At 40.5% G+C, this 12,771-nt stretch overlaps 1 protein-coding gene across 4 annotated transcripts in view; it reads left to right on the plus strand.

The window, feature by feature from the left end:
• FAM53A (family with sequence similarity 53 member A) overlaps window positions 1-12,303 on the plus strand; it is a 66,770-nt gene extending 54,467 nt beyond the window's left edge. For all 4 annotated transcript variants that reach the window (XM_021394734.1, XM_021394738.1, XM_021394737.1 and 1 more), the window contains exon 5: window positions 11,096-12,303. In XM_021394734.1, the coding sequence (XP_021250409.1) occupies window positions 11,096-11,419 (324 nt within the window). In that variant the 3' untranslated portion in view covers window positions 11,420-12,303. The remainder of the gene's footprint in view (window positions 1-11,095) is intronic.

A 12,771-nucleotide genomic window follows, 5' to 3' on the forward strand; every position in this document is an offset into this window, starting at 1 on the left:
GGGAGGTTTGGGGAGCTGTGAATGAAATGCTGCGGAGGTAGCAGGCATAGGGAGCGTCTGGCATTTTGCTTTCTTTGCATCAGCAGAGTGGGTCACAATGCAAAATTAGGCCTGAAATGGCCCTTAACGAAGTGAGCCCTTGTGCTGGAGGTTCCCTGCGCTGACAGTGAGCGAGTATAAGCCTTGGGGTTAGTGAAGGGAAGGAAATCTCATTAAGGATAAAGGTTTTCCCCCACTCCTTTGTAAATGGCGTCCTGTAACAAATGTCTTAAAAATAAGCTGGCTGTTCCCAGAGCTGTTCCATGCTGTTGCTGTTTATCAGACCTGTAGCTAGCTTTACGTGTTTACAGTGCTCCTCTGTAAGCCATGTGTGAATAAGAGGATGCAGGTCAATATCTGCTGCAGATTTACTTTTCCTTTCTGGCAAGTTCCCGTATGTGCAAGTAAGCATTCATTGTTGAAAGTGCTAATGAGTACCAGACCAGCTGCATTTGACATCATGAGCAAGGGGGCCATCTTATTAACTCATGGGCAAGGTTTCGGCCAGCTGTGGATATTTTCTTTTTTAATTATTACTTAGCTTGTCATAAAATTGGATTATGCTAAAACTATTGGTAGTGTTGTTTGGAATACAATACAATATTGAGTTCAGTGCTGTATATAGGATACTCACAGTTAAAGTGCCCAAGCTGCACCAGAGGGTGTAAAGAGGTAAGAGCACTTCTCTCAGGTTTTCCTATCTGTTTTGTGGCAGAGGATTAGATTTTTTTTCCTTGCTTTAAATTACGAGAAAATGGTGGTGAGCAGAAGAGCTCAGTGGTGTTTCATCACTGATACGGAACACTTTTTCCATCTTGGGAGGTGGGGTGTTTAAAAAATAAATCTCAGTGTAACTTAATTTGTTAGAGAATGTTATACCTCTCAGTTTAACTCAAGATAATTCTAGGAGAGGTGATACTCTTAATATTCAGGCTTTTTTTTTTTGCGATAACATGGTAATCAGGGTAATAAATGCATCTCCGTAATAGCAGAATGAAACAACTCCTTTCATTCTGAAACTAGGCTTTGGTCTTTCATATACTGAATGCTGTCTGTTGTGAAATGTGATTGTAAGGTGGATGTGCTTCCCTTGCTCTTGGCAGTCGCTTTCTGACATGGTGTACCATCTCCTGAAAGAGGTCTGAAACTCACTGTTGGACCTGAGGTTTTTCTCAGAGGTTTCTCGAAATCTCTTTGGAAAGTCTTAAGTTTAACTGTTGCTTTCTATTGTTACTCTCTCATTATAAAGATCAGTTCCTGCTGTGGGTATATAGCGGGACATAGGTGTGGCCAACAGATGTCTTAAGCATGTGAAAACAAACTGATATCTCCATCAGTACCAATTTGTCCTTCCATTGGATTTTTAGGATAGGAAATACTGACTTGTTGACATGTTCTTTTTCAAGTATATGCAACTGAAGAGGTGATTTAATGGTGTTAAATGCAACTTCTTGGGGACTGCAGTTGGATGTTTTCAAAGTGACCTGGGAGATGACTGCTTGGTGTTAGCTGCAGATAACTGCATGGCTGATCTCTCCATGACCTTGGAAGTATACACTTCTTCTTGTGATGACGTATGCTTCTGCAGTAAAACAAGAGGTTGAGCTCAGTTTTAGCATAACCACTATGCTTTAGGATTTTGAATGTTGATTCTCCTGCATGAGTTGCTTTTCTACTCTTTTAAGTTCATACTGTGTACTTTAAAACAAACTTTGTTTCCTCAGTGCAGCTGAAGGATGAAGGAACGCATAGTTTTCTGACCTAACATTTAAAATATATATATATCACTTGTTGAGCATCCAGTGCTGAAGTACTGCGGTTTCCAATGTGGTATTTGATCCAGTGAATGTCCAAGTTGTGTGTACTCTTTACCAAACTGAGGTTTTAGCACAAGTAGACTTAATATTAAAAATCTATAGTAGACCTGCCACTTGATATCAGGAGCAACTCTTGAGCCATGCAGTTTCAGAAATGTTCAAAGTGTTCAAAATCAGATGCTAAGCAGGAAAATTACAGTATATGTGTTAGGGATTGAAGATGAACGGTGCTAACTGTGTTATTTCTTAACAAATGCATTGTGTTCAGCTTAACTCATCTCTGGAAATAATTAGTGGCAGAAGTCTACCTACAGTTGGAATCAATGTTTCTGCATGAATTTAGTGTTAAATTGTGGTCTTTGCCTTGAGTTAAGATTCCTAATGGCACTTACAGTGATACTTCTATTTTGTCTGCGTGTGTGTACCCCTGTGTGCGCTTGCATAACAAGATCCTAAAGCTTTGTTTAGGACACATACTTCTGTAGTGAAAAACTGATGGGAAGAAGGGGGAACTGTTCCCAAGCTGAGATCGTTTCCCTTTCCCTTCCCCCCCTCCCTGGCAGAAGTGAGCTTTATGGCCCAATTATAGAATCCCTTAAAATGCTGGTTATGATGGAGTGCCAGCATAACCCAATAATATAGGTGAGGCTGACATCTGTCAGTAACTAATGAGGGCAGCCTTAAAATTAGGGCTGCAAGTTTACTTCTAATTTCTGAAAATTTGACCCATCGTATCAACTTAAATATTTGACTTGAGGATGAAAAATGAATGCACCAGAACTTGGTGAGGTGGTGCATGGGTGTACTCAAAATTAGTGCATGTGTGATTCGGTTGTGAGAGTAATTGTTTGCAGCTCATAGCAAAGTCATGAAGGAATGAGAGCTTGGCTGGAGTGCTTAGGATGGAAGGTCTCTGTAAAAATAGATGACACATAAAGGGCAGGAAATGAAGCCAATATGGTCATGTTTTGAAGCTGGGAGGGTCAAATCCTGTCCTGTGTTATGCTGCGGTATTATCGGTCAGCTTAAACCCGGTTACTTGAGAATGCTTTGGCATGGTAAAGTCAACTTCACGGCGTGATTGAGTAGTTGTGCTTCCACAAAACAGCTTTTGATCTTCTCACTGGAATGTATCTAGTTAGAATTCCTGGTGTTCAGTAAAACTCCTGATTTTGGAGGCAATTTTCTGTTTCAGAGCTGATGCCATGAAGTCTTAATTCCTCTGTCAGAGGACTAATTTGGAAGGCTTTGGCTGCCAAGGGCAGCCTTTCGTTTTTTGGATCCTGAATGAGAACATAATGCAAGCAGTCGTCCTCTTTGTTAAGCAGTGATCTTGTTCAGTGTTGATATCTCTGACTAGCACAACAGGAAGGTGTGTAGATACATGTCTATACGAAAGGATGCGTGTTTCCTTATGCTGCAGAAAACTAAATGCATCTCTCTAAAATCTGTGTATGAATTAGACATTGATAATGTGAAAGAATGACTTTGTACGTACTTGGTTTTAATAATGAAGATGGTGATATGCAGTATAAGTTGTTTCTGTATTTCTTTTGTGAAAGGAAAGGTAAAGATTTGAATCAAAAAAGGTGGAGAAGCCTTGGCAAAACATGAATCGCCTCTGATGGAGAGAGCACATGGTTGCACTGTTTCCCTCTGTGCCACTCCACTACAAAACCAGATGTGTTCATCCCCATATGAATGCAAACAGTGCAGCTGTTTGTTCATCACACTGTCCCTCATTAAAGCACTCTGATGTGAGTTGACCAACCTGAAGCCTCTCCAGCTTCTGCAGCTTGAACACGGTTGAGGCCTAATCCCACAGTGTCTCTCTTCTGCTCCACCAATATTAGGGATGTGCTTAGGGTCACCCAGGGAGCAGGAAAATTAACTAGGTGCAGAAGTGTGAAGCTGGGCCTTTCCCTTAATGCAGAGCCTTCGCTTTGATGCTGTGAGAGAGCCCGGAGTGCAGCTGCTGCTCTGCAAGAAGAGCTAGAACCCTGTTCTGCCTGCTTCAATCGCCCTTTGAGTCCTTTCTGTGGCAGGGCTTATCCCTTTGAGGAAACCTCTGTTCTAATGCATTGGCGTGTTTCAGATGAACACTGCTGCTGTATCTAGTAGCTGTCGTGTTTGGCTTGATCTTCTTTCTCCCCAGCCAAAGTCTTGTGCTGCTTTATTCAGCTGAACAAAGTAAATGTCGTCATGTTCCACTTTGCTTGACACCAAATTGACTATCAGCCAGTTTAGAACAGTTAAACCTACTGTGTGAACCTCTTCTGTGCTAGTTAATGGAATAATTTGTAGCATCTGTAGGTATTTATTCTTGCTGGTCTGGTACTAAAAAAGTTTCAACCCTTCTTACTTAATTACAAGCAGGTGAAATAGGTATGCCTGTTTGAAGAACATAATTCCACATTCCCATAATAAAAGAGTGCATGATTTATACTTACTGAAACAGCAGAGGTAAAAGGTTGCAGTTCACAAATCCACAGACTTGGAAAACGTAAGCCAATATCTTAATTAAAATTCCATACTGTAAACTTTAAAAAGTGCAGTTTAATGTTGGCCTGGGTTTTATATAAGAGGAAAATTGCCATATATGTTCACCCCCTTCATGTTAATATTGTTACTGAATTATATTTTTGACTGTATTGTAGTAAGCGTTGCATTAACTCAGATTCTAATTTGTCTTTAAAAAAAATATAACAAATGTTGTTCAGAAATGTTGGTCAGTGATGACTTGTCCTGGACTTGTGGCGACTGCAAACCTCTTGTGCCTGAGTTCCCTGTGAGCGTCCATTAGCTCTCTGCTAAGCTATCCTTATCTGACCCAAAACTTAATATTAAGAACATAATGTAAAATGGCCACAGTGTTTTGTATGCTTAAATCCAGTGCAGAGAAACACCGTTAGACTGACGTACTCAAACTGTTCTTTAATCTGTTGAAAATTAATTGAGCACATGTGTTTCCTCCCTGACTCTTTGTCCGTTTTGTAGACCTTTAACTATTCCAGTGGTTTGAGTGAGATGGTTCGTGTGATGAATAGCCTTGTATCCTTGTAGATGTGAGTATAATTAGATGAACTCGGCATTTCAGAGAAGTATTTCTATCCCATTGGAAAAGAATATTTTTCCAACTAATGGCACTAAATAAAAAGGCCAAATTAAATCACAAGTTCTTACAGCTCATAAACAAAATTTACAGGAATGCCGTGGCACAATTTAGAATAAGCATAAAAATCTAGGCCAATAAATAGATCAACTTTCATGGTAGACTATACCAGAAAGCAGCATGTTTAAATCTAGAACAGTCTGGCTAGTGGAAGATGAAAGCCTGTTATTTCACTGTGCTGTTTAGCATCTGATGCGAAATGAGTTGATGTCAGTTTACTTCTCTTTCTGGGCATCTACATCTAAAAAACTAAAATTACCTTTGAAGATACGGCAGAGACAAAGTACTGAACAACTCTCATTTTCAAGACATAGCCACACTGCTGTGTATGAGCTTGTATTCATTCTTAACTAGGTCCCTGGCTTTTGAGTACAAAAACTTGCAGCAGTGATTTTATTTTTGATGTAAGGAGTGGTTATTTTAGCTGTGTTGAATTGCTTAGCAAGATGATAAAGGTTGTTTGCTCTTCCCCATTCACATCCAGTGTAGTTTTTCCTACTTCCTAGGTATAGACAGTGGAATAAGCATTGTGATCTTGAATATTCCAAATACTCAAAATGGAATATACAAATACATATTAGATTTTCAAAAAAAAATGAGGAGTTGCTGCAGACCTAAAGAAAGTAAACAGTATATTTGGTCCCTGAATTGAATCTGGACAAAGATTAGATTTAGCCCATGAAGGTGTCAGGAATCTTCTCGGGATTTGGTGCTGTTTCAGCTGAATACAAAAATAGAAATATTCTCAACTACTTGGCTTTGTGGCCTGATGCAGGAAAAAAATTACTTCTAATTTATTTCAAATGGCTTGCTTAGAAGTACGCAGTGTTTTCTTCTCTTGAAGTACTTCTTAGATGCTTTAATTCAAAAACTTAATGCATTTTTACACTGTGATTTCTCATCTGCACAGGGAAGAAATCTTTCCTGATTACCTTTGTTTTTCTTAGAGTGGCTTGGGTCATTCAGCTCCAGCTTAATGTACTTGGCTTATTTCTGGTTCCCAAAGATAACTATTCACAAAATACTCAGTGTTAAGCGAGAAAGAAGAGTTGATCAGACCACAAGAGGTTTACTCTACAGTAGGGTTTATTGTTTGTTGTATCAACACATTTCTCTTACTGATCTTCATTTTGTGTAGATGATGATAAAGGGATTAGAACTGTGGTATTTCTTAATCAACAACACTGTACATGCCCCCAACCTGAGCAATATCTACACAATTAATTGCATGAACTGAAAATGCACTTTTTAGGGAGGGACCCTCCTCTGTTCATATTTGTGAAAGGGTGTGATGTTGGATCATCGTATGTTCAGCAGGCAGTTTTCAGCAGGTAGAATGGAGTGTTTAAGACCAGCCTTTTGCAATGGTTTGTGTAGTTTCAAGTCCTTAAGTCTACTTCTTAGCTTTCTGAATCTCTTCAATGTTATGCATTTGCAGCATGATTGGATTTTGTTATTGCTGAGGCTGAACTGTCACCTCTTTGGGGATAGGTTGATGTCTGAGGTGCTAACACACCTAACGCACAAAGCCGTATGCGGTGCTTCTGAGCTAAATCTCAAACTGAGTTGTCAGCGTTCAGGGCATTTGCTTTTGAGCCAATTTGGTGCAACTGTAGGAGATGCAAGTCCAGGAGGTAGAGCAATGATGAGTGTAGCCCTCAGAGTGTGCAGCTGATCTAGCATCATCTCCATCTTCATCAGCTGGCACAACATGAGGAAGCAACAGAAAAAGCTGTGTTGCTGCTTTCAGGCTGTCTCTGCTGTGTTTTACACTTGGATCAGTTGCTGCTATTCCAGGAAATTCCAGGGTTGGCTCAGCATGAGGACCGATGTCACCCACATCTTTCTTCTCCCTGGTGGAGACCTCACCAAGAAACCCTCTGTTCTGGTATCTCTTAGAGCAGCATCTCCTGCAGCCGTAGGCAGAAGTCCCAAGATGGGCCAGAAAGCAAACCAGGTCACTAGTCTGATCAGTCTGACAAACTGCCTTTCTCCCCAGGCCTGGGGCTTCAGGGGCCTGCCATTCCTGAGAAGCAGTGGGGTGGACTCAGGGCTTCTGGTGGCTACAGGCCCTGCCTGGTGCCAGCTGCTGCAGCTGCACCTCTGGGAGCAGCTGCATCCTTCACTCCATATATAAACTAGGGGGAAATGGGTGGAATTGGGACATGGGGGAAGAAGCATGAGAACTGCTGCTTTGGTTATGCACTGGGTTTCAGTGCACATAAATGATGTGGTTTTCTTTTGACTGCTGTAGCAAATGCTCTAGTTTTGTTACTAAAACAAACCCAACCTTTCTATTGCTCTTTATATTTGGGAAGTGATATATTATCAGTTTCTGAACCTGAGGTTTAGTGCAGTACAGGCATTAGCTTCCTTTCACGCTACTCTGGGCTTTCGTGCTTGCTTTGTATGGCAAGGGTCTAGAGAGATTTCTTTTATTTCCTTCCCCACCATTGTTTTCAGTACAAAGTTTTTTTTCTTAATATTCAGACATTTTATCGCCTCACTTCTTTTAGAACTCGGAGTTTCTTTTTTTTTTCTTTTTTCCCCATTACACAAAAGAATACTTTTAGCTGATTGAGTTCTATCCATTGCCAACTGCAGACTCTTTTGTCTTGTTGTCCAGCATCCTTTATGGAATGAGGACCATTGAGCGAGTACTTGTTGGCTCCCTGCTGAGCACAATTGTGCGTGCAAGGTGTGGTACTGTACCCGCAGAACATGGAAAGCTGCAGTTTGGAGGGCCTGAATGCATTGCAATTTTTACCTTTTTGCTTTGTGAAAGAAGTGGGATTGTGCTGTGAGATAATAAATCCACCTATTTTTAGTTTGGTGCAGTTGCGACAAGTGGGCGAACAAAGAACCAGTTGAATGCACTTGCTGTTGTGTTGAAACCAGCTAAAAGTTCCTATTCAAGTAGTTTCAGCACAGTACAGCTAACAGGCAATTTTCCATTTATGTATACAAACCTTCTAGAAAGGCAGCTGTGCGGTTGGATTAATTTCTAGCAGTAAATTGAATAAAAGAAAATTGAAGGGGGTCTCGGGAATTCCTTTCTAAACAGTGAAAGCAGATCTTTCAAAGCTTTCTTTTATTTGATCCCTTGCCTTCCCAGTGTCTACTGTAAGATTTAAAGGACTGGAAATGTTGTCCTCTGTGTGGAGATATACAACAGGAAATGTGTTCTTTTTTCGAAGCAAAGTGATGCTATTAAAATATCCTCTAACACTTTCTACTTCAAAATATGCTGATTTGCTTCTAAGTAAATGAGAAATTCACACCTCTTAGTCATAAAAAGGAGCTCAAATGTTTGTGCTTGTGTAAGCTGCAAGTGAGCTACGTAGAAATGTGTTCTGAAAACAGGAATGTGTTTTATACCCAAACTGTTTTTCACTGGGGAGAGGAACTTGGTAGTAGAAAGCTTTTTTGATTATGCAAGGTTATCAGTCTTGTTGAAGCTAGTTACATGTGAAATAGGATGTGGGTTTTAACCAAGGCTAACAAAGATTTCAGTGAATTCCTTCTGATAGAACGGTGGTCACGGGCTTTTCTTCTAAAGGTTGATCTTCAAATACTATTCTTAGCATTTATAAGTTGGTTCCTAAATGAAGTCTTGTTTCTGTCCAAGCAAACTGTTACAGATACAGGTTGGGCAGAGAATGGCTTGAGAGCAGCCCGAAGGAGAAGGATTTGGGGCTGTCAGTTGATGAAAGATTCAACATGAGCTGGCAATGTATGCTTGCAGCCCAGAAGGCCAACTCTATCTTGGATTGCATCAAGAGAATTATGACCAGCAGGTCGAGGGAGGTGATTTTTGCCTCTCAATTCAGCTCTTGTGAGACCCTACCTGGAGTATTGCGTCCAGTGCTGGGGCCCCCAACACAAGATAAGACATGGAGCTGTGGGATTGGGTCCAGAGGAGGGCCTGGAAGGTCATCAGAAGGCTGGAGCACCTCCCCTGCAAGGACAGGCTGAGAGAGCTGGGGTTTTTCAGCCTGGAAAAGAGAAGGTTTTGAGGGGACCTTATAGCGGCCTTCCAGTACCTGAAGGGAGCCTACAGGAAAGCTGGGGAGAGACTTTTTATAAGGGCATATGACAAGAAGACAAGGGGAAATGGCTTTTAAACTGGAAGAGGGTAGATTTCTACTACGTATTAGGAAGAAATGCTTTACTGTGAGGGTGGTGAGGTGCTGGAACAGGTTACCCAGTGAGGCTGTGGATGCCCCCAACCTGGAGGTGTTCAAGGCCAGGCTGGATGGGGCTGTGAGCAACCTGGTCTAGAGGGAGGTGTCCCTGCCTATAGCAGGGGGCTTGGAACTGGATGATCTTAAAGGTCCCTTCCAACCCAAACTGTTCTATGATTCTATCCTTCTGCCCTTAAACTTATGACTTGCTAATTAATGATTACTTTATGTTACGTTAAACCAGTTTTGAGCAAAAGCACCATATAGGCATAAGAAACATCTGGGTGGTAATGAAGGATGTAGCACTGAAGTGTTATTTTCTTGGTGCAAGCTGCTGCAGTCTCTTAGTCATGGAGAGATACCAATGATGGTGATCCACCTCCCTTTCCTGTTCTATTCTTTGCTCCTCAGACTGGCTGGACTGTGAATTCCAGAACTCAAGCGTCTTGCTTTTTGATTATATTTAAGTTTTTCTTCAAAAAAAATTTTTGTGTAGACTGGATGTAAGAATATCCAAGTAGGAACTTGAAGAGTGGCACTGGGTGTACCTGCAAGATGTTCCATATAGCAGTAACCTCAGAGGTCAGCTTCACCTCTGGGTGGCTTCACTCTCGCCACGTCATCCAGTTTTGTACTGGCAAGATGAGCTCACATTTATGGATTTCCTCTGAACTTGTGAAGTTTTGCTTAAAAGCTACTTCACAGATCTGGTAAGCTGCTCATGTGGCTGCTAGCATGCAGTGGTGGACTGGAAAGATTTGTCCAGTGCTCTGGGAAAGCATCTGCAATATGACATAGTACAAATGTTGCAATGTTAGTATTTCATGTGAATGTATCAACAAATACGAGGTACTTAAGAAATGACAAATTGAGAGGGAAAGTTGAAAATGGGTGTGAAAGATTTTGTTCCTTGTGGATCTACTTGTAATAAGCTGTGGCCATGTATATGTGAGGCTGTGGTCAGTTAACCAGTGACATATTAAGAGCAGCCACCACAGTGTTACTCTCTGGACTCTTACCACTGCAAAGAGAAACCCTGACTATTATACCCTTTCTGCTCACTGTGTGCTTGTAAGAGGCAGAATTTAGAAGTTTCACGTTTATTGAAATCAAGCTTATGTTGTCTGTATGGCCCTGTTGTTAGATACTGCTTTTGGGTTCTAATCAAGGATCCCTTACAGTTGCATGAGGAACTTAGGCATTTTTTTTCTTTATTTGGGATTCAGATGATTTCTTTTTTGTTTAAATAAAGGTTAGCACCCCTCTCCTTTTAATATACTTTCCATTTAAACAGCTCTGAAGTTCCTGAGCTCTTGTTCAAATGGTACCAAAAGTAAGAGAAACTAAGCTGACTCTGGAGAAAGATGCTTCCAGCAGAAGCAAGGCTACTTGCTGCTTTGAGGTTACCCAAAGCCAGTTGCCTTGCTGCAGACTCCCGTGGGACTAGAGAGCTTATTATCTATATGCTTGGGAACTTGGAGCAATTACTTGTTGACCAGGCTGTAGTGCAGCTGTCTAACCTAAATGTAGGTGTTACTAACTGCTGTGCTCTGGGTTTGCCAGAAGGTGAATATGTCAGCCTGGATGCTTGTAGTTCCCCGTTAAGTTAGATTTTTAGACTTTTCTGCACACAGAAGGAGTCTGCTAGATTTTTGTCACTAACTGGAATCTATGTAGGCAAAAAATCTGTGCAAATTCAGGTTGAGCAGTAAACAAATGCCCTCCTTCCTTTTTCCTAATGCCCCACATTGTTTCCAGCAGTACTTTAGATACATGATTCTCTAAACTTGCGTACATATTGTCACCTTGTTGAAAAACTTACGAGAATGCTGCTCCTCCTGTACAGTCATCATTAATATATTCGTGTATTTTTTCAATTGCAGACTTTAAAAAATTCCAAAAGTCTTTGCTCCCTTGATTATGAAGACGATGATGATGACACGCAAATGAAGACAATTGTGTCATCCCCATGTGACTCAAATGATCTTATGAACATCATCACCCCTGGTTCCAGTCCGATGAAAGAACAGCTGGATGAAGTAAGGCATCACGGGTCATGCCAAGGTAGCTTCAAAACAAGGGATTATAAGAAAGCAGCTGCAGTGTGTGAAAGTGATGAGGACACAAGTGATTGTGAGAGCACTGAAGAGGGCATCTTTCCTCTAGACTGTGGGGACTTGGACCTAGAGCAGATCGAAAACAACTGAGTCTCAAAGTTGTGTGCTAGAATCAGAGTTGTTCTAAATTAAAATGATAGAGGATTACCTTTGCCATGCATAATCCATGTCCCTGAATCTCTGTATTGCCTATCTTGGGCCTGTGTTAGAAGAAATGTTTCAGGTGGGGGAAAAATGTGAACCATTGTTACCTGTTTAGTCTATTGATCAATACGTGGATGACAACGACAACGACAACAACAACAACAAAGTAGGAGGTTAAATGTTATTTTGAACATTAAGGAATAATTTTGATTAAAAAATTTCCTAACAGATATTTTGCATTTTTATGGCTTTTACAGTTCTGGAGAAAAAAGCATCTCTATTTTGAAATGAATTTTCAGAAGGGCATTCTATAAAACTAAATCTGTCTACAGTGATTCTGGTGCGGGTATATGTTGCTTTTGTTAAAGAGCTTAATGTGAAAAGTGAATTGCATAATGAAATTGGTAATAAACCTTCAGATAGAACTCTTAAATACCTGGTTGACAACTGGTCCAAAATACTTAACTGCCATCTCTGACAGTGTCTGGTTTAAAAAAAAACTTCATAACATGTACAAATGTTCTTTTCATACATTCAGGACTTTTTGATCAAAATATGGTAGTGACCTTAAAGGTTAACATTTTCCATGATTTTACTACTTGAATTGTTTTCTAGCCTGAAGCAATGCTAATTTAGGTGGGATAAAACTGCAAGTAGCTGCCCACCTACTTGGTCATTATGTTTTCTGTGGTTCAAAAGAATGTACAACAAGAGCACTTGAACTTTTAGACAGGGACTTTGTAATGATCAATTCCCCAGGAGGTGATCCCTTCAGCAATACTAGAAGGAAAATAGTCCTTGAATTAAATAAAATGACATTTTGCTTTGCACTTGTGTCTGTTTATGAATTTTGTTGGAGGAAAATGTAGAGTCTGGGTCATGTTCTGTAATATGGTATTTATGTGCAGAGTTGGGTGGAGGGCAGACTTCTGGTCATCTGAAAAGAAAGTCAAATTAGTCTGAGGAGCTGGGGAATAATTCCTGCTAGATCCCAGAAGCGTCTCAGTGATTACATACACCATAATCATCTCTCACATAATAGTCTATTCATTGCAGACTATTGCAACACATAATTATTTTGTTAGTTCAGCTGGAATAGGGATTTGCCTGATCAAGAGGGAAATTAATCTCAAAATAGAGATTTTTAAATTGGATAGAAATGGAGAGGCTTAGATTATGGCGTTTCATTGCGTCACATTAGACTGCTTAAATGAGCCAACTCCTGTGGTAGCTTGAGCTACAAAACCAAATCCAGTATCATTCCAAGTCACCTAATGAAATGCGGTTAAAGGGAGAAA

Source organism: Numida meleagris, chromosome 4 (genome assembly GCF_002078875.1).
Source record: "Numida meleagris isolate 19003 breed g44 Domestic line chromosome 4, NumMel1.0, whole genome shotgun sequence".
NCBI classification, from domain to species: domain Eukaryota; kingdom Metazoa; phylum Chordata; class Aves; order Galliformes; family Numididae; genus Numida; species Numida meleagris.